Source organism: Drosophila busckii, chromosome X, assembly GCF_011750605.1.
Source record: "Drosophila busckii strain San Diego stock center, stock number 13000-0081.31 chromosome X, ASM1175060v1, whole genome shotgun sequence".
Taxonomy (NCBI): Eukaryota; Metazoa; Arthropoda; class Insecta; order Diptera; family Drosophilidae; genus Drosophila; species Drosophila busckii.
Window position 1 is genome coordinate 13,217,899 of NC_046608.1, and position 26,303 is coordinate 13,244,201.

General features: G+C 38.2%; 3 protein-coding genes across 6 annotated transcripts in view; 2 read left to right on the forward strand and 1 right to left on the reverse strand.

Moving 5' to 3' along the window:
- Positions 1-26,303, reverse strand: part of LOC108606250 (flotillin-2) — a 94,989-nt gene that overhangs the window by 34,150 nt on the left and 34,536 nt on the right. The window lies entirely within an intron of this gene.
- LOC108606242 (glucose dehydrogenase [FAD, quinone]) lies at positions 596-10,996 on the forward strand. Its single transcript, XM_017996186.1, has 3 exons — positions 596-1,257; positions 8,201-8,451; positions 9,097-10,996. The coding sequence occupies exons 1-3, from the start codon at positions 800-802 to the stop codon at positions 10,470-10,472; spliced, it is 2,085 nt and encodes a 694-aa protein (XP_017851675.1). The 5' UTR covers positions 596-799; the 3' UTR covers positions 10,473-10,996.
- Positions 19,902-22,671, forward strand: LOC108606249 (glucose dehydrogenase [FAD, quinone]). Its single transcript, XM_017996194.1, has 2 exons — positions 19,902-20,036; positions 20,914-22,671. The coding sequence occupies exons 1-2, from the start codon at positions 19,920-19,922 to the stop codon at positions 22,651-22,653; spliced, it is 1,857 nt and encodes a 618-aa protein (XP_017851683.1). The 5' UTR covers positions 19,902-19,919; the 3' UTR covers positions 22,654-22,671.

Below are 26,303 nucleotides of genomic sequence, written 5' to 3' on the forward strand. Positions count from 1 at the left end.
TTGTAAGTAAAGTGAAGAGCTTTAAAACATTTTTGCTTAAGTTACTATACTATGTTTGAATTTAAAAAAAATATAATTAAACAGGCTGCAACTTCAATAATAAATTAAACAAAATGAAAACACACTTTTTGGAATATCAAATGCAATTAAACAATCGAACTAAAGTTCGAAGCTTTTGTTTTTAAATTAAAAATAGCTTCAGCAAAAATAAACCTCAAGCAGCACAAAATCTCACACGCTTTGCTTTCAAATCGTGTCACGCACGCAGCACGCGCTTCACTCCAGCTTGGTACACACGCACACACACACACAGACAAATGCATGCGTGTAGCTGCTTAGGCCTCAGCTGAGCTGAGCGCATGCGCAACTGTCGCTGGCGAACGTGGACTGCGACGTCGCCGTCGTCGCTGCCGCTTGCAGCAAGAAAAATCCAAGCGGAGACGAAAACGTCGCACACGAGTTGGTTTTGGGGCTCAGAAACGCAGCGGCTGCCAAACGAGTCGGTTGCGCCTTTTGTAACAAATTAGAAATAAATATATATATTTTTTTAAACAAATAAATAAGCAGCATACTATATATTTTTTTTTTTTGTTGTGCGACGCGCGAAAGCAATTCAATCGAATTTAATTTGAAAATCGTTCAAGTATTTGAGCTTGGCTTAAATGAAAGTGCGCCAAAGTAAAAGAAAAAATTGTGTGTACGTGAATGAAAGTGCGTGAAGCCTAAAAAGCAATGCATTGCTAAATGCAAGAGCAAGAGAGCGAGAAAGAGAGAGAGAGCATAGTTAACAATTAAAAGAATGGTTGTGGTGCCAGCTTTGGGCGCCGCTGCGGCATCGGTGGGTGGGCTGCTGTTTAAGGCGAGCGCCGCTTCGAAGGCGGCAGCAACCGCCGGCGTTGCCGCTGTGGGTGCCACCAAACTGGGACTGGCCATCACGACGGCCATTAAGCTAACCACTGCAGTTGTGGGTGTGGGCAAAATAGCCATATTGCCATTTTTGATAGCCGCCATAGCTTATTACAACTACGATCTGTTTGATCCGGAGAATCGACCGTTCAATGTCAAGCAAGTGGAGCTGGCGTATGATTTTGTCATCATTGGTGGCGGCTCGGCGGGCACAGTGCTGGCGGCGCGGCTATCCGAGGTGCCGCATTGGAAGGTGCTGCTGCTCGAAGCGGGCGGACATGAAACTGAAATCTCCGATGTGCCGCTGCTCTCGCTTTATCTGCACAAAAGCAAAATGGACTGGAAGTACCGGTGAGCTAACAAATACTAAAAAAAAAAAAAGCAATAAACCTTCGCAGTGACATAGTCACCAACTAAAGTCTCTAACTGGCATTTATGCTATTCATGCATATGTAATCGTTAAGCTAACAATTGTCATTCACTTTGCCACCTTACGGTCAAATAGCCAACAACACACGCCCTCTGGCACTTTGTTGTTTGCCAATGACGCTGCCCATTTTTTTAGTAAACTGGGCCTTAACTCTTTATTTTCTTTGCTTTTGCGCCTTTTATCAATTTCAAACTAGCGAGCGGCGTAACTTTCAGTTAACTGAAATTGCTCAATTTGCGTTTGGCTTTAACACACAAATTTAGTTGCTTCAATTGCACGTCTTAATGTTAATTAGCCAAGTGTTGTGCTGAACCCAAAAGAAATTAATTGCATAGCCTCAAATATAACAAACATGCAATTATCCAAAATATTCGAGTTTAGTATGCAATGCTAATTTTGTAATTTTTGTTATTACACTAGCCAACAAAATTTGGCAGCAAATCATACAACATATATAACTTTCATTGTAAGATTGCTTAAATATTAAAAATAATAATAACAATAATTTTTTTTGAATTACTTGCACTGCTTTTGAGCCATCAAAGCTTTGATTGTATTTTGTATAAAAGCTAATTACACAAGCTTCAATTATTTGCAAATAAAAATCGTTTTAATTTCAAGTGTAGCAAAATGATTGATTGATGAATAACGTGTTAACATTTTTTTTATGACTCCTGTTACCATTTGAAGCTTTATTAAATGTTTAGAAATGCTGTAGGCATATTTTTTTTAGCTGCTGCTACTCTCTCTTTATTATTTTCTAGTGTACTCAGCTCAAATTAATATTTAAAAATATTTAAGTTCATCATTCTTTTGCTTTTGTTCTGCCAAATATTTTTAAAAGCCTGCCAGAATTTTTTTTTAAATATTAAACAGATAAATACATTGAATTTGCTTAACAAATAAATACAATAACTAATTCAAATTGCTGCACATAATTTAATTTAAACTACAATTAAAGCATTGAGCTAAGCTTCTTACGCTTGCTTTAAAAAAAAAATAATAATTTTCAAAAACTTGTTCAACGCTCCGGCTTTCAACATATTTTATTTTTGCAGCAATAATAATGTTTATTTACTTTTTCTTCAAGTTTTATATTTGCAAAAGTAAATAATAACTGTAGCTTGGGCTAAACACAATAGTGTTTGCATAAATGAACTGTTATTTCAACATAGTTAACATTTAATGCGCCCAAGCTTTAATTTGATATTTAAGCAGATTTTAGACTCCAACTCGAGCGAATTTCTACAACGAATTCACTTTCTTTTCTGGCCCGCAACGGCCTGGCCTGGCCCGGCTAATTGTATTCCAGCAACAATTCAATTGTGCATGAAATTAATAAACACTGAGGCATTGTTATATAATTTATTGTTAATTATTAAATGAGTTTAACACTTAATATGCCGCAAATCGAATTTAATCAGCGCAGCAGCAATAACAACAACAACGACAACAACAAATTGATAAACAGTTAACACAAAATGAATAATGAGCTGTCTAAATTTGCAGTTCAAGCAATATTACGTATACGTTGCGTTGACAGTTATGTGCGCATAAAAATGCTTTGCAGCATTGGGCAACAGTTCTGTCTATTTGCCAGATAAATTAGTAAGCCAAAGTCTGCGCTGCGCTGTCGGCTTGTTCAATTATTTGTTGGCCACGCAAATAAAAGCGAGTGCACAGTTATGAAAGTTTTTTTTAAACTGCCTACGATGTAAACACATAATTTGTGCTGTTGATGACTTAAATTTCGATAATTTTTGTGTGAGCTGCTTTAAATTAGAACGCGCTACCGTTAGCTAAGAATTTATAACTCAATTTCGATACTAAATGTTAACAATTTATTATTCATGAGCGTAGCTTCTACCGTAAGCTGAGTTAACAGTTAACTCAACAGGGCGTTGGGTCTAAACAAAACAAATTTCACTTTTGTTGCTGTGTGTGCACAGAATTTCGTTCGACTGGCCAAATGCTAATGTGGCCATAACTATTTCCATATTGAATACACATTTTTTATATTTTTTTCATTTCATTTCATTTCGTTGTGCGCAGACTATTTGTAATTGAATGCAACAGAGCGCTGCTGCCGGCTAATGCAAACGAAATAAAAACAAAACACACACACACACACACATGAATACTTAAATTGAAATTGAGTTGAGTGTGTAGCAATCAACGCCCGTTTTCCGCGCCATTGCATCATTTGTAGCTCCGTATCTTTGTCTTTGTGGCACTGTGGCATGCATGCCGGACTTGCAACCTGTTGCCTTAGCCTCCACTAAGGCCAGTCTCACTCTCTCGCTCTCCCTCTCGCTCTCTAAATGCCTTTTAATCACATTTCATGCCGCAATCTTCGACTCATATGCATATGTGTTGCCGCCTTTCGCTCCCTTCTCAAATTTATCTCGCTTGCAATTGCATCACACACACACACTTTGAAAAGTGTTTTGCATAAAGTTCAACATTTACTTAATACGTTTGAACCTATAATTTAGTTAAGTGCAAGCCTCTCAACTTAATGTTAGCAATGCTCTTCAAATTAATGTTTCTATTTTAATGACATTTTCTCAATGCTCTTTACATTTTTCATAAACAGTTGACCCGACGCTTCACTTAAATAATTCGTTCCAGCAGTTTGTTTAACAAAATTAGACTACGCAACATTTTACAATTTAATGTATTAGCCCAATAATTTTTGTCTACATCGAAAAGTTCACCAACCACTTAACTGAGTGTTGACTGTAATAAGTTGCCAACTAATAATTTTTATTCACAAACACTTGTTAGCTAATTTCTTCAAATAATCATTAAAATTACTTTTGTATTTCCCCAATATTTTTTCTAAGTTTAATTAACATTCTATAAAAGTTTTTAACTGACATAAATTCTAAAAAAAATTTACTTAGTTATTACAAATTTTTAAAAAAAATTTTAAAACTCTTTTTGACTAACTAACATTATTTTTATATTACTCTTATGTTGCTGTTAAAGCCTTCTGACATTTTCTGTTAACATGTGTGCTAAAATTTGGCTTTACAGACTGCTGTTAACAGTTTTTGAGCATTGCTGCTAACAAATTTCTTAGCTAAATTCTATTCAGCACATACAACATTTATACAAAACTGTTGCCTAACAGTTTCTGTTAACAGTTAATATGCTAAAATTTGCTATAAGCTGCAATCGACGGCTGTTAACTGAACTGCTAGCTAATATTAATAATAGTCGGTTATGTTGTTAGCAGCGCTTAGGCCAACTTTTGATTGCTAGCTTATTGCACAAGTCTTTGTTGTTTGCCTTTGTTGCGCTTAACTGTTAATTTAGCATGCCCATTAGCACCTTAGCAGCGCTCACTTAACATATGCGCCGTAGGGGAGACCCCGCCGTAATAAGCTGCTGAGAGCCCAAACCCAAAAGATTGACCATCAATTAAGCGAAATTTCCCAGCATTGCAAACTCCACCCACTCTGTGGCTTATGCAACTCTCGAGTGGGCGTGACGTCATTAATGTCAACTGACAATTGTTAGCGCTGAAAGGTGCCGCGAATGCCATCGATATAGCAAATATATTTTGGCTGGAGAGTAGATTCTACTTGGCAGAGGTTTCCCAACCTACAAATGCACTGAGTCGGCAAGCAGACAAACCGGATCGGCGGGCATTAAGTGGGTTAATCGGTTACACAGGTTTGGCATAAAACGAGACACACCAGACCAAGTTAAAGGCAACAACAGCTGCTGCTGCTGCTGCTGCTGCAACAGCGGCAGCATTAAAAGTTGCAGCGCGCTCGCTTGCCAATTGCAATGAATACAATTGCCAAAAAGAAAATGCAAACAAAAGCAGCAGCAACAACAAAAGGCAAAGACAATGGTGAGCGGCGCTTGACAGGCTTGACTGAGTCAGAGTGAGAGTTATACAGCAGAGAGAGGGAATGAGAGAGAGCGCGCGCGAATTGCTGTCAATTCAATTCAATTCAAGCATAGCAATTCAAAAGACTTAGGACACAAACGTGCGCAAGCTCAGCAGTTTTTACAGCTAACTTTTCATAACTTTATGCTGCGATTATCAAAACTATTTTATTTTATTTATAATTTTAGCTATTTATTTAAAAATATTTATTGAAATTTTAAAGCTGTGCAGTTTGCTTTCAATTAAATGCACATCAAATATTGAAAAACTTTGCACACAATTAAATTTTTCAAATATTAGTTATGAATAAATAAAGCCATTTGCTTTAAATATTTATATAAAATTTAAAATTCATATTCATTCATATTAAAACGAAAGACTTAGCACACAAGCGTGTTCAAATTTAAGGTGCGTAAAATTTTCCGATATTAGTGATGAGCTAATCAAGTCTATTAGTTGTTTTTTTTTATGCATATAGCTATTTAATATAATTATTTTATGTATCTTCAGTTTGTTTTAAAATGCATTTAAAAGTCAAAACTTGCATGAACGAGCTCGAGCTGAAGACTTGACTTTGAATTTTTAGTGCATCTTTAATTTAATCAATAAACAAAAAACTTATGTTCATATATTAGATCGGGCTACGCTCTGGATATTTTGGTTGGCTACTTAGCTTATCAACAAGAAGAATTAAGCAAAGGGAAAAACTTAACAATAATAAACTTAGGCAGCTTAAATGCATTTAACATAGCCAAAGATTAAAATCTTTATAGAACTTTAAGGCGACTTAATTAGTTTTGTAGCAAAGATCGGCGTAATTTTCAGAGCGAAGCTTCAATATTATTCTGAAAATAAACGAGTTGTGTAGCATATACAAATTTTTAAATGGGTCAAGCCGTCAAGCGTAGCAAAATTATGTAAAAAATCTTTGTTCATTTAGCTAGTATATGCTATAAATATAAATATAATAGTTCTCTTAAGAATCTTGACTCAAGATTAGCTACACTTGAATATTCTAATAAGCAAAATGTAGCATGAAATAAATTCATATTCATTTGCATTTTAATTATAACATAATATTGCAATTATAATGAGAGTTAATTTATTTAAATGAAAGTTCAGCTATCGCTATGTCTTGCTTATGCATTTGAAACGTTTAAAATTTGCAACGCTTTGTGGGTTAGCAACAACCCAAGCCCATAAATTTGTAATGTGCAAAATTATTGCACTAAAAGCGGGCCAAGCTACAAAATTAGCTAACACAATAATTGGTAACATTAATGTGCGCCAACTGTCAAATGGCCAATAAACAGACAAATGCACACACACACAAGCAAAAAATTGTGTCACTGAAACTGAAACCGAAACCTTAAACTAAAGTCTTGACTTTGAAGCAGGGCGAAGATGAGTTAAGCGAAAGTTTGTCTATGAATTTCAAGCCTAGACACACGCCCAAGCCCAACAAAGCCACCGCACAGTGGTGCGAAAATGAATCAGCGAAAGACAACAACACATTAATCAGCAGCAGCAACAACAACAACAACAACAACAACAATAGTAAAGTCAACAGGTGTCGATGTCAAATGCAAATGGAGGAGGCGTTGTTAATAAATAAGCTTAGCCGATTATCAGCTACAAATTGAACACAAAATTAACACGCATATATCACTTTCAAATTCCAGGCAGACAACAAAACAACAACAAAAACTAATGAATTAAATTAATAAATTAGGCTTTGGCTTGAATGAAATCGCAGTTAATAAAAATAGCGATGGGCAAGGGCTCGCACCAGACTCAAGAAAGCCGAACCAACCCACACTCGATATTGCAATTTATATTACCTAAGTTTTATTAATCGATATAATCAATCAATTTAATTAATTGACAAAGCAGCTTCTAATATTTATGCAGCTAATCTTGGTTATTTGTGAAGAAATATTTAAAAGCAAATTAAATATATTTTTTTTTAATTGCCAGAAATTTATTTATTATGAATTATACATTTTATCAATCGATATAAATTGAATCAAACACAATTGACACCATTTCTGTATGGTCCCAACATAAAATTAAATTTGTTATATTATTATTCATTTTGTTTAATTATTATAGTTGCTCTTTTTATTAATCAATTGCAAAAATTTTTGCTTATTTTCACGCACTGAGTTTGAGGATTTTGTGAAGAAGCCTTTGGCCTTTGTATATTAAATATTTTTAAAAATTATTATTATCTTGCTTTACTCATAATTTCTTCTTTTTCCATTCTAATGCACGAATCACGAGCAGCTCACGCGCTCATCTCTGAGCTCTAAGCGCCTTTGTAATAAATTTTTAATCATTTCTAATCTCTACATTTCTCTCTCTCTCTCTTTATTGCTTTTAAAGCTGCTGCTTAAGAACTAGAAATATTGCCTATTGCTGGCGAGCTGTCTCAACTAATTTTCTCTTTGATTATATTTTGCTGTTGTTGCTGTGGATTGCTGCATTAATCATTGCTCGAGCCGAGTTTTCCGCACTGACATTTGGTTTCCGTTTTGTTTTTCTTTGCTTTGGCCTGTGTTGTCATGAGGCTGAGCAGTTGATTGTTAGTTGGCATTTAATTTGCAGTTGGCAAAGCTTCCTGTGTGTTTAACAACTGCAGGCCAAACAACTGCAACAAAACGTGCAGACAAGACAAACAAATCTGTTTACCCAAAAAATGCTACTCGTTATAAAAGTTAAACTGGAGTTCAAAATGAGCGTCGAGCACGCTTAAATGTCAAATTCGTCATATCACAATAGACATAAGAGTTTAATTTGGATAATGAACAAAACAAAACAAAACTCATTTTGTTTATTGGCGCTGGCGCTAATGAGATTTTATTGTCGCTTTCATAAGCGTTTTGCATGTTGGGGTATTAAATTACAGTTTGACATTTACATATTGCAAATTGCTTGTGCCTAATGCTTGAATCTTTTAGCACACAGCCACAGCCCACCGCTTGCCAGGCCATGAAGGACAAGCGCTGCTGCTGGACACGTGGCAAGGTCATTGGCGGCAGCTCCGTATTGAATACGATGCTCTATATACGCGGCAATCGACGCGACTTTGATCAGTGGGCCGCATTCGGCAATCCCGGCTGGAGCTACGAGGAGATCTTGCCCTACTTCCGCAAATCCGAGGATCAGCGTAATCCATACTTGGCGCGCAATACGCGTTATCATGGCACGGGTGAGTTTTTGAAATTTAACAAAAGTTGCCAATTAAGCGATACAAATATTTGAGTAAGAAACTTAGCAAACATTTTATAATTATTTCACGACTTAACTTGCAAATACAACTGCAGAAAATATAAAAATTAGCTATACGTCGTACTATATAATTTAGCAATTAGAACTGTTATTTTGAATATAAATACTAAGCAAAATTTGCATTTAAAATGATTTTTTTTAGAATAGAATAGAACTTAAATAAAATGCATAGAATTTGAATAGCTGAATTATAAAATTAATACAATTGAGCAGTAAAAACTATGCAAATATTTTCACATTTAGCAGCTGCATAAATTTTGAGCCGTGCTAAACTCAATTAAATTAATAGCCGTGCAAATTGTTTTATTTAAAAATTTCTATTATTTAAAAAGTAGCACCAATTGCTAAAATTGTAATTGCAGCTTGGTTTAAGATAAAAATTTTTTCGTTTGCATATTTCACATGCTGAAGCAATGATATATATATATATATGTATATAGCTTTTGGCATATATTGAAGTTGTATCTGCAGTCAATCAATTATCGCTTACTGAATAGCAAAGCTGCGCAACTTTTCTTTAACCAACTGCTGGACTCACCAGCTAATGATTTAATTTTGCTTGCAGGCGGCCCCTGGACCGTGCAGGACTCGCCGTATAATACGCCACTGGGTCCCGCCTTTTTGCAGGCGGGCGAGGAAATGGGCTACGACATTGTCGATGTCAATGGGGAGCAGCAAACGGGCTTTGGCTTCTATCAGTTCAACATGCGCCGCGGCTCACGCAGCTCCACTGCCAAATCATTTCTGCGTCCCGCACGCCTGCGCCCGAATCTGCATGTGGCGCTCTTCTCGCATGTGACCAAGGTGCTGACCGATCCGCAGACGAAGCGAGCTACGGGCGTGCAGTTCATACGCGACGGACACTTGCAAAATGTTTATGCTACGCGTGAAGTTATTTTGGCAGCTGGCGCCATTGGCAGTCCGCATCTGATGATGCTGTCGGGCATTGGGCATGGCGAGGAGCTGGCGCGCGTGGGCGTGCCGCTGGTGCAGCACTTGCCGGGCGTGGGGCAGAATCTACAGGATCACATTGCAGTGGGCGGCATTGCCTTTCTCATCGACTATCCCATCTCGATTGTGATGAAGCGCATGGTGAACATTAACACGGCGCTGCGTTATGCCATCACCGAGGATGGTCCGCTGACCTCGAGCGTGGGTCTGGAGGCGGTCGCCTTCATTAATACAAAATATGCCAATGCCAGCGACGATTGGCCTGATATGAACTTCATGATGACCTCCGCTTCGGTCATGTCGGATGGTGGCTCGCAGGTTAAGAATGCCCACGGACTGACCGATGAGTTCTATGAGCAGGTTTTCAGTGAGGTGACCAATCGCGATGTCTTCGGCATCTTTCCCATGATGCTGCGGCCCAAGAGTCGCGGCTTCATACGTCTCGCCTCCAAGAATCCCTTGCGCTATCCACTGCTCTATCACAACTACCTCACCCATCCCGACGATGTCAATGTGCTGCGCGAGGGCGTCAAGGCGGCTGTGGCCATGGGTGAGACCGCAGCCATGAAACGCTTTGGCGCACGCTACTGGAGCAAGCCGCTGCCCAATTGCAAGCATCTCACGCTCTTCACGGATGAGTATTGGAACTGCTATATACGCCAGTATACGATGACAATTTATCATATGAGCGGCACAGCCAAAATGGGACCACCCAGTGATCCCTGGGCTGTGGTGGATCCGCAGCTGCGCGTCTATGGCGTGCCCGGACTGCGTGTCATTGATGCCAGCATTATGCCCGCTATAACCAACGGCAACATCCATGCGCCTGTGGTTATGATTGGCGAGAAGGGCGCCGATCTTATCAAGCAGCTGTGGCTAACGCCCAGCACTAAGCCGGCGGCAAGCTATCAATGGCGCCAGAAGCGCTCCATCAATATGACGCAGCCTGAGGCGTTGCCAGTGCATCAATGGGCGCTGCCCAGCGCGTAGTTTAAGTCTTAGCCCTGTAGTTAGACAATTCTCGTCAAATTCTAATTTATTAAGCTGTTTGCTCCTACTTCTCTGTGCGTTTCTCTTAGTCAGTTAAGCGCCGCTGCTTGTAAATATCGAGTCATTTATGCTACACCCACGCAACTATTATATACTAAATCAATTAATAGTTTTTTTGTATATCAGTTGTCTTAGTTTATAATCTAGCTTAAAGGTTTTTTTTTTGCAAACACTTAGAGTACCTCAATTAGTTGATAAGCCAAAATGAATTTGGAAATAAATGCAAACATAACTTGTACGCAGTGAATGTCAAACCTTTTTAGCTGCTACACCAACCGATCGTGTACACTTGCTCACTTAGCGCATGCAGCAACCATAAGAGTTTGCGCCTTTGCTTAAAGCTTAGCTCAGCTCACCTGCAATGAAAAAAGTGAATAAATAAAAGTTAGTTTTATTTGTTGACATACCAATATTTTAACAAATAAATAAATTGCATATAAAGGCATCAAATAACTGTATATAAACAACGAGTTGTGGAACTTTTTATAATAATAAAATTACTGTTGATAGCGTAGTTAACAACGAGCTAAGAATATTTTTATTTTTCAGTTAAAATTTAAAAAATATGCATTTATCATATTTAATATACTTTTATATGTTGCAGCAAAAAAAACCAAACGCGAAACTTTTATCAAATGCTTACATTTTATTTTTGGCACTACAAATTAACTATTAATTAATTTTTGCTTACACTTCCCATTGGCTTGGCCCACTATTTTATAAATTGTCAGTGCAATACAAAAGAAATTTAATTAAACGCTAGATTTATTATTAAATCAACCTCAAACTAATACAAAATCAACTTCGAGTTGGTTTTAGGCAGCACAGAATAATTTTTTGTAGGCATTTTAAAACATTTTTTCGAAATATTCTAAGCAATCAAATCTTTCCAACTATAAAATTGAAATAACAAAAATTGTTATTCTTAATAAATATTGGTAAGTAAATTGTAGTCAGTTCCAGTTCAGGTGAGAAAAACAAAAAGTATCTAAGATATACTTGTTATAAGTATTATAGTTATTTATTATTTAAACTTTTTGTGAAAGCTAAAAACTTGCAAATTTGTTAAGGAAACATTGAAGAGAATAGGCAAGCTTAATTATTTTGATTTTGATTTGATTTTTTGATTAATTGCCGGAACAATTCGCACTTGCAATGACTTTTTAATGATATCATATTTAATTGCTGCATTTTATTGTTTCTCAAATTTGAAGAGCCAAGTGCGTTGTTATGCAATCCACACACACACACAGGCGGCTGGCTAATCAAAGAGTTCCTCATTGTGGGGCAACACAATGGGTGCGTAAATTGATCAAAAATGTGGATGCGCTTGTGGGTCTGGGGGCCTGCTAGTGGGAATGGCTAGGCAATTAAGCCAACAATTGTAATTACGAGTGGGCAGAGAATTAATTGCAATTAATACTTGAGCTGGGGGCTGCAACTGTTAAGCCGCCAAATGGGGCTGGGGGAGGGCGTTAAAGTTAACGGTGCATGATCAGACTGATTAATGCAATTTCAGTATTTTATTGCTGCAGTTTCTATAATCTTTGGCCAAATGGATTTGTTAACAAAACGCATGAGCAAATGTTTTCATAATTGGCCATTGCCAATGTTATTAATGAATACAATGGAGACGGAGACGAGAAGGTCGAGGAAACTGGCCGGACAGGCAGTAGCTTATCTAGCCGCTCGCTCTAGCCGCGCTGCTCCAAGGCCTCCAACGCTCTCTCAACTGCAACGCATAAATATTTATTCCCCCAACTCCCTGGCTGGCTGATTTTGCCAGCGCAATGACCGCCTAAAATTCACAACGAAACGAAAGTTGTTCCCACTGCTCTGTGCTCTGTCCTCACCATCACCATAACCCCCGCACCCACTCGCCACACAAAATTTACAAAATAAAAACTGCTCCAGTGTCAACCGGTGACTGCTTTGGCCAACCAGCAACAGTCAACAGCAGCTGTTTTTAATATCATTTCATTGCTAAGCTGTCTCTCGCTTTAAACACTTCCCCACTTGCCATCCGAGCCTTGAGCTCAAAGGAGTCGCTGCACAGTGGGCACAGTACTGTGGAATTGCTAATAATAGTTCAAAATGCAAGCATGTAAAAATTTGAGAGTTCACAGCATTAATTATTGTTCAATTGAAATATATTAATTTTAAATATTTTGTATTTAATAAAAAATAAATACATTTTTTTTATAATTAGAATTTTATATAAATTGCTTTGCAGTTGTATGTTAAATCTTTAGTATTAAATATTTATCTTTTATATAGAAAAGTTGATAGTAAAAATTATTTTAAAATTTCCATTAAAAAAAATGAAATATTAATTCTCAACTTTCATTATTAGCATTAAAATTTATTCTTCAAAACTTAGTATAAAAATTAAAAATACAAACTACAATAAATTTTTAATATTTATTTTAAAAGCTGAAATTAGCAATTACTTTGCAATATTTATTTTAAAGATAAATTGAAACAAAATATCTTTTGAACGCAACTGTACTTTAGTATGTATCTGTATCTATCTAACTCTCTATCTATTTATCTAGCTGTCTATTAGTATATTTAAACTATTTGCTTTTCTAAATAATAAAAATGTCCCAGCACGCATTTTAACAATTAATTTGTGCGTCGTGTGTTTTTAGTTTTCAGCAAACTTTCACCCACTGTGCAATTGTCGGAAGCTAGCGCAAGATATAAATAAGTCGTATGTTTTGCTTGTCCGTCCGTCCGTCCGTCTGTCCGTGTGTCCGTGTGGTGCGGAACAAGCGAATCAAATTTATTTGACTCTGTTTCGCCAACTTAAATTATTTTGCATGCATAGAGAGTTCAATGGAGGGCAAAGCAACTAAACTAACTGCTTGGGCCCAACTCCATTTCCATTGTGCATGAAGCTGAGCTGAGAGTTCAGGCAAACGGTTCAAGACACTTGAATGACTTAATGAATGAATGAATGAGTGAATGAAGAAGCCACCACATGCTGCAGCACACAAACTTAACGTTCACTTTACATTGCGTGCTGTGTGGGTTGCGACTTCAGCTTGAGGCTGAGACTGAGGCTGGAGGTCGTTCAACGCCTCAATTGGAAGACATTGCACCTTCAAGTGGGTGGCAGCCACCCCCAATGGTAGCAATGTCTAAATTATTCAATGTTCTAATAGCGAATCCAACTTAGTCTACAATTTTAAATATTTGGCAATCATTTTTTTTTATAAATTTAAACATTTGTTTTAATATTTCCAAACAATTTGTCTTGAATTTCTTATTAGCTTATTCATATTTTGGCCACTCTAATTTATACTTATTTTAATTGTATATGTCAACATATCAAATCCGATTTGATTTCGCCAAGTTTACAATTTTTCAAGGTTTGAAATTATAAATTTGCAATTGATTAAATAAATTATAAAATGTTTATTTAATGTCTGTTGACATTATCCTAATTTTGTGCGATGAGTTTGAAAAATTAAAGCTTAAAGCTTAAAATAAATTTAGTTTGCAGCATAGAGTTATTTATTTCATTGAGTTTAGCGCTATGTTAATTGGAAAAGCAGCAGCACAATTTTATTTAATGCATTTGCTTGAGTTTGTTTTGACATTGACTTGATTTCAACTTCAATATTGATTGACTAAGCGCAATTTGTTTATCTTATGCGAATTGAGAAACGAAAATTGTAATTGGGGAAATAATCAAAAACAGGCAAATAAATACGTCGCATGTAATATTTGCCTAATTATGAATATTTATAGCCATCATATGTGTGCGTGTGTGTTTCAACCAGATCAAGCAACAGATACGTCCGGCAAAGCATCAACACAAAATTAACATTAAAAACTGAAATTACGCACAAGCCAAGGCCATAATAAGATAGCCAGCCCCAAAAAACTGATAAGTAATCTTGTAAAACGCTCATCAGCGGCGGCGGCTGCGGCGGCGACGACGTCGGTAAAGCTGCTTTGAAAAAAAAGCTTGAGAAAGCCAAAGCGGCGTACAAAGCTTAACAACAAAATCAACAACAATAACAACAACAACAACCACAACGTTGGTATCTGCACGTAGTCAACATCGTGGTTTGGTTTTTGTTTTCTTCATGCAGACGAAGAAGTGAGCAGTGGCGACCAGTGCTGACATGTTAGCTATTTGATAGCTATTGAAATTGCTGAAACTAACATAGAATAAATTATTTGTATATAAAATGCACAATGCAAAACTATTCAAATAACTTTTTAAAATAGCTATATTTTTATATTTAGTAGCTAATAATTTATTCGAAATATAAAAATATAACTATTTTAAAAAGCTATTCGCATATTCTTGCATTGTGCATTTTAATTACAAATACATTTTACAATTAAAGTGTTAAAACGTTAAATTTAATACGTTTAAAAATTGTAAATATAGAAAATAATAATTTAAGCTGCGTGTTATCAAATTTTAAAATGTAAGCCCAAAGATTGTTGTAAAATAAAAACAATTTAACAGCTGCACAATATTTTAAAATTAGTGTATAATATGCACAGTTTTTGATATTTGTTGTAAACAAAAAGTAGCTTGAAATTAAACTTAGCAACAATTAAGTTTAATGATATTTATAATTAAAAATAATTGTTTATTTTTGAAGCGTTCACATATTGAATTTATGCATATTATATTTTTTCTATATTTATATGCATGCTGTATCTAAATAAAACTTAAACTATATGTTAGTAATTTGATATATTGTTTTAGCTGTTTCTAGCAATTTTTTCATAAATTATTTGTTCGAATTTTATACTTGCTGCATTATATTTTAAATTGCTTAGCAACAATATGCAATAATTTTTAGCTATGCTGCATATATTTTAATATTGTTGAAGCATAAAGTGCGCTATATTTAGCTATTGCTTTAGCTATTTGTAGCCATGAAATTTCGGTCAGCACTGCTGGCTGGCGAACGAACGAACGAATGAAAACGAAAGTGCAGCCGCCTTGGGCTGGGTCCGCAAGTCTCTCGCGACGCAGACGAAGAGTTCGAAGAGTGGAAACGTGGAAGAGTTGGGCCTGTGTGCTGGTGCTGGTGCTGGGTGAAAAGCTTTTATTTTAGGTTGAGTGGCGACTGCGTTAAACCAATTGGCGCATTGAACAAGCAAAGCCCGTGGCGTGCGTACGTTCGTGCGAGCGTTGCAAAGAAACACAAAAACTCAATATAGACAATATAGCTATATAATAAAAGATATATAGGTGAAAAGACGTTGAAAGTGCCGTTGATGTTAATCGAATGCCGCACATTCGAATAAACAAACAAAATTGAAACAAAAAACGCAGTGCGCAGTATTAAAAATAAAAAACTGCAAGTGCATAAAGCTAGTATTTTTTTTTAAATTTTTTTCGCGTTGGTGCAAGTGCTGCAGCTTGATAATGTGTGCAACAAAGGAAAGTGGCAAGCCGCTGCGTTTGTGGTAACAACAGCAGCAGCAGCAGCAGCAAACAAAGCAGCAGCAGCAGCAGCGGCAGCAACAACAATTGCAGGCAAGTTGACAACAAAAACAAATAAAATATATATAAAGAGCTATAACTTGTGCTAATTTTCACTTTTTGGAAAGCGCGTTGCTTATGCAATCGAATTAATCGAAAATTATAACAAATTTTGCATGCAGCTCAGGCAATGGGACGGACGTTCTTATATAATTGAAAACATTTACAAATGACAAGCACGTTGTAGATCCAGTGGCAGCCACAACAAGTTCAAGCGCTAAAGGAGGCAAGCAGCTTGACTTGGCTTGGCTTGAAAAGAAAGTGCGCAGTGCGAGTACAAGCGGCGCTTAGGGCCTGGTACTAAGCTAGTTGAGCAATTAGCATGACTCAGGTCGAGAAAGTGTCAAAAAGCTGCCAAGCTGTCGACAATAATTAAAAGCTGTCAAATCATAATCGAATAACAGACAGACAGACAAACGGACAGACAAACAATTGTGCGCTTTATGTATTTTATATTTTCTAACAATGTGTAAATTGCATAATAACGAGGCTGTGGTCCAAAGTTATGCGCGGGAGCGAGAAAACATAAACAAAGATCATCGACAGTTTGCTGGTTACGACTCTGACTGAGGCTGGCCACGCCTACTCTGCCTCTGCTTTGGTCATGAGAAAAGCCGCAAGCTGCGATTACGTCAAAAGCAGATGTGCCGTTGGGCTAGCTGCTTGCCCCAAATCTCAATAGCTTAGCTTAAGCCCCCAAGGGCGTTGCATAAATTAGCGTGTTGCAGTCTCAACCAGCAACAGCAACAACAGCTACACATTGTCTGCCTGTCCGTCCGTCCGTCTGTCCATCTGTCTGTCTGTTCGTCTATTGCGTGTGCGCTACGTCGCTTATAATTTTTTAACGGCGTTTTTATTTTTTGGAATTTTGATTTAGTTGTTTGTTTATGGCTCAGTTACATGCCAACCGTGAAGCCGTTGAAACGCGCCGTTGCCAAAATATATAAAACTATATATCGAATATTAACGCGCGTTACAGTTCCGCCGTTGTGCAGATTCCAGTGCAAAGTACTTGCGCATCATTAAAAGTCAAATTAGTGTAAGTGTGTTTCAGTTTTTTTTTAGTGACATAAAAAGAAAAGTTTTGTATGTTGAGTTTTCTGCTTTTTTTTTTTTTTGTTTTGGGCAGACAGGAGTAGGAAGCTCTAGTGGCTTTCACTATGCTATCGTTTAAATCGACCACAGCAACAGCAGCAACAACAAGTTGTTGGAAAAACCGCTGCCAAGCAATTAAAGCTGACACCAGGCGGCAGCGGCAGCGGCAGCGGCAGCAACAGTAGTCAGACATTTGCTGAACTGACTACAAACCAAATAACGAAATTGCATTTTATAATAATAATATGCGATGCAGTCGCAGCCGCAGCCGCAGCCGCAGCAATTGCAATTGCCAGGAGTATTGCGACGAATTAAAGCAACTTTTTCCGCCTCACACACACACACACACACACACACACGGCATTGAACTTGAAAAACTTGTCAGACTCCAGCGACCCCGCAGCAACCCCCAGCAACACACGGACAGACAGACAGACAGACAGACAGTGCGACAGAGAGCGAACGAGCGAGCGAGATTTATAATGAGTTGACTATTTTGACATCCATTTGCTTGTATTTTAATATTCAATCGTCTGTAGATGCGATAACTTTAATTTCGTTTCGTTCGGCTTGCGAAAAATGTAAACAAGTTCGTTGCCTAAGTCTTTTGTTTGACTACGCGCATGCAGCATCAACTCTGCGCGCATGCATCAATTGATCAATCAAACGCGATTGCCACAGCTTCCGTTCCAACAATTCACAATGCTCAACCGGTTTATCTTTATTTATTTTTTTTTTATCATTTGTTTAGCCCTGTTGCATAGGATTAACACAAAATTGGAGTAATTTTTTAATAAGCTCTGCAGCTGTTTCGCTTTCGTTTCGCTTGGGCTGTGGCCGCGCGCTCATTAATGACAAAAATTAATATTAATAAATTTGTTGTTTCACTTAAAGAGCTGAAGTGATAGTCTCTCCCCATCTAACATTATATCACAGCAATAAATTTCTTTTCTCAGCTTTAATGCGTTAGACAAAACTTTTTGTTTTAATAATCATAAATGATTGACGTAGTTTTGCTTTTTTTTTATTAAATATATAAGCAAAATCAATATTTGCTTTGATTAAACAATTGATACTAATCTATTTGCATGACTAATGTGTTAAATTGAAGTCTAATTAATTAATTATTAGCAGCATTGTTTGCTGTTCATATAAAAAGCTATTCAAACAAACAAATTAATACATGAAATTACAAAAAAATCTTCATTTTCAATAAATAATAATTTTTAAATATTATTTTCATAATTTCGTTATATTACTCTCTAATATTATTTAAAAAAAAATGCAATAATATGGCAATATTTATTTTTGCAAGAGTTAATACTTTATATAATTTATTTTTTTTTTTTTAAATTTATTTTCATAAAAAATATGTATTTTTGCAAGAATTTATAGCTTAATATAATTTTTGTATTTGTGTTTGTAGCAAGAAGTGAAAAAATTTTTATTTAGTTTCGATTTTTTCCATTATTGTTTCTTTAAAAATCAAACATGCCCTAAAAATCGAATATTAATGAATTGAATCAGATTTTAAGCATAATTTAAAAAGTAATTAATTAAATTGCCAACACTGTTGCTAATTTAACTATTTAATGTCGACTAAGCAGTGTCAATAGTAAAATATAAACAACTCTTTATAAATAAATACTTATAAAATGCAGAAAATGCTTAGCTTTTGGGTATGAAAAATATTTAAATAAATTAGCATAACAAATTACCCGGAACGCTGCATCTAAGCAATAGTTAGTGGCATAAAATTTCGGTTATGACTGGGGCAGCAACTTCAAAATTTAATTGCAGCCAATTGCGAGATTGCACTGCTCAATTAACACAACAACAACAACAACAATGCAAAAATTAATAATAATTATTATAATTTGTGGTTTTCTCTTTGCAGTTCTGTCCATATTGCAGTTGAAATATGGGCCAAGAGATATCGCAACAGCAGCAGCAACACCACAGCCACAACCACAACCACAACCATAACCTCAACCATAGCCATAACCATAGCCACAACCATAACCACAACCACAACCATAACCATAACCATAACCAAAATCAGAAGCGAGCAGCGCAGGGGGGGCCGAGAAAAGTGTACAAGGATCCGATCTATACGCCCGCCAGCAATCTGTCCAGCAGCCTGAGCTCGAACAGCACCGACGACTACGTCGACGCCAACTATCGACTGCGGCACAAGTACAATCTGACCAAGCAGACGTACGAGCGCACCAAGATTCTGGGCGTGGGCAGCGCTGCTGGTGGCCATCAGTCGGACACGGATTCGCATTACGCCAAGCTGCAGGGCAAGTATTTGCAGCGAAGCAGCTCGCAGAGCTCGGATAGCGGCATTTACAATTCCTCCTGTCACTGCTCCTCGCTGTCCTCGCTCTCCGCCGTCAGCAGCAGCTCGGCCAGCAGCAGCAGCGGTTGCCCCAGCTCGCTGCTCTCCAGCAAGTCCAGTCGCTCGCTGGACAAGCAGAAGCACTATCTGAGCCATCATTTGTATATCAAATCGTATCTGGATATTTTGGAGGAGGACGAGCGTGCACGCGCCCACTTCAAGTCCGCGCGTCCCGGCGGCATACGCAACTATACGCCCAAGATTTTGGCCACCAGCGACAGCAATAGCTCCACGCTATCCACTAGCGCACCCGTCGGCAGCTTCAGCAGCCAATCGGCGCAGTCGAGTAAGCAGCGCGCCAGCTTGGGCGGCATCGGCGTCCCGAATCGCAATTGCCAGGAGGATCCTTGGATTTGACAATTACTGAAACATGGCGTTTGGCACAATGACGTCTTTACTTGGCATGATCCCATTACTGGCGATCGGCATGAATTTCTATCGCTATCAAAGCGTCGATCCCGAGAACAAAGTCCAGGAGCCAACAATCGTATGTAGACCACAAACAAAATCGAAAACTTAAGCAATGTGAATTGGCAGATAAAACTTAAGCTAGAATTTAGTAATTTTAATGCTTATTAACAAAAAAAATATTAATAAGCGCAATTTTTGGCAATTAGCTTAGTTTTATTTTGATAAATGATTATAGTAAAAGAATTCGGCATTATTTAGTAACTTTAATTCTTTATTTTTTATTTAATTTCATATTTATTAAATTTTTTGTGCTATTTTTTGCTTAGTGCAAAACTTTTTAAATGCATTTTCATAGTTTCTTTTTAATCAATGCAAAGCTGCTTAGCTTAGCTTAAAAAAAGCCGAAACTGATTAGCTTAGCTTAAAAAAAGCCGTTATATTTTTGCTTAGCGATTATTATTTAATCAATTCGTTTATATGCCATAAACAATTAAATGACTGAGTAATCCCAATTGCAAATAGCAAATTTTAGCTGAGAGTTGTTTCAATATTTATATAAATATTATTTAATATTATTTGCAATGCACAATTAACAATTTTCAAACAATTTTAATTTGAAGAGCTCATTAAGCTAATAATGATTAGAGGTCCAAGCTGCTAAAACTCAAAGCCTCAAACTCAACTCAAAGTAATTTATTTATTTAATTTATTGAAGCTACAATTGCAATTCTCAATCTGCAATTTGCAATTCAATTTGAAGAGCTCATTAAGTCCAAGCTGCTCAAAGCCTCAAACTCATCAAACTAAAATTTATAAAGCTGCTAAATTATTTTAAATTCGCCGTATGCGTTTTGCTTATTATTTAAAATGATTGATGTTCTGATGCTGATTTTAAATTATGCTTGAGCTTAAGTTTGTTCTACTCCCACTCATGCTATCCCATTGCTTTGCAGATACGTCGGCAATATGATTTCGTGGTCATTGGCGGCGGCTCGGCGGGCGCTGTGGTGGCGAATCGGCTGAGCGAGGTGCGCAACTGGACGGTGCTGCTGCTGGAGGCGGGCGGCGACGAGACTGAGATATCGGATGTGCCGGCGCTGGCGGGCTATCTGCAGCTCACCGAGCTGGACTGGAAGTACCAGACGACGCCGTCGTCGACGCGCCAGTACTGCCAGGCGATGAAGGGGGATCGCTGCTTCTGGCCGCGCGGCAAGGTGCTGGGCGGCAGTTCGGTGCTGAACGCGATGGTCTATGTGCGTGGCTCGAGGAACGACTATGACCATTGGGCGTCGCTGGGCAATCCGGGCTGGGAGTACAGCACCATGCTCAAGTATTTTCTCAAGTCCGAGGATGTGCGTAATCCTTACTTGGCGGCGACGCCTTATCATGAAACTGGCGGCTATCTGACGGTGCAGGAGGCGCCTTGGCGCACGCCGCTCTCCATTGCTTTCCTGCAGGCGGGCATGGAGATGGGCTATGAGAATCGGGACATCAATGGGGCCAAGCAAACGGGCTTTATGCTCACCCAGAGCACCATTCGGCGCGGCTCACGCTGCAGCACGGGCAAGGCGTTCATACGCCCCGTGCGCCTGCGCAAAAATCTCGACGTGCTGCTGCACGCAGAAGCGACGCGCCTGCTGCTCGACAAGCACAAGCGCACGGTGGGCGTGGAGTACATGAAGGGCGGACGCAAGCAGCTCGTCTTTGTGCGGCGCGAGGTCATCGTTAGCGCCGGCGCACTCAACTCACCCAAGCTGCTCATGCTCTCGGGCATTGGTCCGGCCGAGCATCTGCAGGAGCACAACATAGCCGTCGTCTCGGATCTGCCGGTGGGCAACAATATGCAGGATCATGTCGGGCTGGGTGGACTCACCTTCGTTGTCGACGCACCGTTGACTGTGACGCGCAGTCGCTTCCAGACCATCCCCGTCTCCATGGAGTACATCTTCAGGGAGCGCGGTCCCATGACCTTTTCGGGCGTCGAGGGGGTGGCCTTTTTGAATACCAAATACCAAGATCCCGCCGTCGACTGGCCCGACATGCAGTTCCACTTCCTGCCCAGCTCCATCAACTCCGACGGCGGCGAGCAAATACGCAAGATTCTCAATCTGCGCGATGGCTTCTATAACACCGTCTATAAGCCGCTGCAGCATAGCGAGACTTGGTCCATTCTGCCGCTGCTGCTGCGCCCCAAGAGCAGCGGCTGGGTGCGGCTCAACTCGCGCAATCCGCTGCAGCCGCCCAAGCTCATTCCCAACTACTTTGCCCATCAGCAGGACATCGATGTGCTGGTCGAGGGCATCAAGCTGGCCATCAATGTGTCCAACACTCAGGCCTTCCAGCGCTTCGGCTCGCGACTGCACAACATTCCGCTGCCAGGCTGTCGTCATCTCGCCTTCCAGTCGGACGCCTACTGGGCCTGCTGCATCAAGCAGTTCACCTTCACCATTTACCATCCGGCGGGCACTTGTCGCATGGGTCCCAGCTGGGATGCCGGCGCCGTCGTCGATCCCCGCCTGCGTGTCTATGGCGTCTCCGGTCTGCGTGTCGTCGATGCCAGCATTATGCCCACCATTGTCAATGGCAATCCCAATGCTCCGGTCATTGCCATTGGCGAGAAGGCCTCCGACATGATCAAAGAGGATTGGGGCGCGCGTCGAGCCGCCGCACCCGCGCCCGCCCCCGCCGGCTAACTTGGCTAACTCCCACTAGCTACTAAATTTCGTCAACTAGTCAAATGTGTATATTCCATTTAGCTTACATTTGTTTTTTTTTTTTTGCGTAACTAATAATATTAATTTTTTTTGTAATTGCACAAGTTTCTTTAGTTTTTAAGCTTTCGTTATTTAATATATTTCATGCTTTGATTTTGCAGCTTATTTATATACTAAATATATACAACTGTTTAGCTTGTATTTATTGCTTATTTTAATCCAATGCAATATTTATGCAATTGCGTCATTAAAAACAATAAATAAATTCGATGTTTAAATTGCATTCAATATTTATAGCAGCAGAGATTTTTGTATTAAGCAATTTTTTATTATATTGTTTAATAATACATCAGCGGCAATTCAAATATTCAAAGCATTATTTAGTTGTTAATAGCCTTGAATTTTACGAATTTTGCTTAGCAATGAAATATAGTATAGTATATAGTAATGAATTTAAAGAGTAGCTAACAGTCAAATGTGCTTAGGGTATAAGCATTATAACATTACACGTTGTGTCGTTTCAATTTAATATGAAACATAATGTGCAAAAGAAATTTAGTAAACTCAATTAGCTTGTTGCTTGTTATAGCGTTTGCTTATATAGAATGTGTAAGCAAATTATGTTTTAAAAATCAATTAAGTATTTATTTAGAATTTTCTGCATGCTCAAACCACGCCTCTTTGCCAAATTGCCGCCCCCCAAACAGCAACAAGCAATAAGCAAAAACTACACAACTCACAAAAGTATGCAACAGCTTATGCACTTGTTGCTTAGCCAGTATGCGCACCTATTTGTGTATAGCACAGACACACAACCAGCTACGCATTTAGCTGCTGCAACAACCGCACAACATACAAAATTCATTCAAATGCGCAGTAGGCGTATACGCAATTTAAATTGCAGTTTTCATTTAAGCTTCCGCTTGCAGCGATTACTTTGAGATTGAGATTGTTAAGTGTGTACGGCCAAATGTCAAAATTGTAAGCTGACGCTAAAATGAAATCATATTTTCGTAATAGTGGCCGCTGGGGCTGGGGCTCAGCTTGGCTCAACACATTTCCGGCTTAAGAGCGCTTCAAGTCAAGGTTAGTTTGCTTTCCATTTTCGGCGCGGTCACGTTTTATTTCGTAGGTGTCAGGCTGGATAACAGAGCAGAGAGCTGCTGACAGCAAGTGGCGGGAACATGGCCCAATTGGTAAAGTCGTAGCGCTAATTTGGCCGGACAGCGGCAATTGCCCAATTGACAATAGCAGCGCAATCTGCAGCAATTCGCGCATGCAGTCAATAAAAAACAAATCGGCAAAGCCAAATGATATATAGCTACTTATTAATCAGACATATGTATGTATGGAGTCGAGTTGAAACCACCCAAGGCGACTATCGTGTGGATTATATAAGGCCCTTTGTGGAACCCTAAAGTAAATATTTGATTCGATTTAAGCAAAATGCCAACTCATGGCACGAGAGCAAGAGAGGGAGAGAGCCGGCTTGGCGTACGTGCCATGGAAAGTGTTATGCGAAAGACGTTTTGGCCAAAAAGCAAAAGTAAACAGACACAAACTGAACTGAGAAATGAGAAAACGCATGACAAAATAACCAAACGCCACAGCCGCTGACGCTGACGCTGACGCTGACGCTGTTAATGAAGAGTGAGGCATTTAAATCGATGAGCGCACCAACCAAAAACTTGGATGATGACACACACACACACGCACACACACTGAGAGTGTCTGTGGTCAGTTCATGAATTTGGGTCATTAGTCGCCTAAGCGCGCGTCTGTGGCTCGGCTTGGGGCTAACTGGGAAGCTCAACAACTACAAATTGACACATTTTTGTGTAGTCAACACGCTTGTTCATGTACCCAAAACTGGGCGTGGTCTTTGGCTTAAATAACAAGCTCCGTTGTTTTTTTTGGTTTTTTTTGGTCAAATATGTGGCAAGCTGCGTTGTTGCAAAATATTTGAAAACAGTTACAAGCTGCGATTTGGCGATAGCGATAGCGTTGCAATTGCAGCTTACAAACATTAATAGAAAATATATGCTCTGATTTTAGAGTGTTGCATATAAAATAGTTTGCTACGTTTCACAATTAATTAAACTTGTTGAGCCTGCAATAAAAAGTTTGCGAAGCTTGAGAAATAATTTAGAGCAATATGCATAAAATGTTTTAAGTCAATATAAAATATATTTAATATTTATTTAAATTATATATATGTTTGAAGCTTGAGAAATAATTTATAGCAATATAAATAAATTATTTTTAATCAATATAAAATATATTTAATATTTATTTATAAAGTATATAAATGTTTGTTTGTTAAGTAAAAATAATTGGCAATTGTAAATTGCAAACGATTTAATTGAAAGTGACTCAATGCATTAAATATAATTTATATTTATATAGTTTTAACACTTGAAAGAAATATCGACTGCTATTTAATAATTTATGCAAGCATTAAAAATATGTAAAAATAATTTGACATATATTTTTGTTTTGATAAATCAAACTGTGATCGATTAGCCATTAGTTTATTTTTTATGCAACTCATTAGCCTATATTCGTAAAAAGTTAAATTGAATTTCAAATATATTTTGAATTGAATATTTTATGTATCTAACATTGATGTAATGCTAATGAGATTTAATATAAAACAAATAATACAAATTTAAAAACAAGTGATGTTGACACATACTAAAAGATAAAACAATTTAAAATACATTTCAAATTTATTTATTTTTTAAATTATAAAATTCCAATTTATACAGATGTGTATTTTGCTGTTAAATTAGTTTGCTATGTGGCAACTTTACCTAATTATAATTTACTAAATAAATATATGTCTAAAATACATAAAAATGCTATTGAACTATTTTTTGTAAAATTGGAATAAACACTTAGCCCTTAACCAAATGCAGTTTGCAGCTTTTTTCAAAACACTTGAGCGCCGCTGACGACGACGACGACGACGACGACGACGTGATGTCGCACTCGTGTTCGCTTTGTTTGGCTTTGGCTTTGGCAACTAACAAAAGCACGAAATCAAATAATTTCATTAAATTATGCCGTACAAAGAGCAGCGGCAAATGCATGAAATTTCGTTTACAATTGAGCAGACAAAAGCACAAAAAAAAAAAAATAAACGAAATGTTTTGAGTGCAGTTCATAGGAAAAAGCAAAAAAAAACAAAAGCACTTGCGTCACGGCGAGCTGGCACTTGATGGAGCTCACGTAGGCCGGAGCTCAATCTATTTGGTAGCCAGTGCCCTTAACTGGTCATTAATTAGATGCAGTTGCAAGTTGCAAGTTGCAAGTTGAAGTGAAGGAGGTTGCCAGTTCAAGTTGCAGCAGGCGGCAGGTGCAATTCGCTTCCTGGCGGCTCACAAAAAGCGAGAGCGAGCGAAAGTATTGCAAGCTTTTGTTTAAAGATTTGGCAACATTGTTGTTGTTGCTGTTGTTGTTGTTGTGGTTGTTGCGCTAATTGCATTTTAACACTCAACAAGAGTAAAAAATCGTTGTCAAAGCGTTGGAAGTTAACAGCGCAACTAAATCTTCTGCTGCTTTGCTGTTGCTTTTGTTGCGCTCAATGATTACATAAATTATAGCCGGCTCACACACACACACGCACA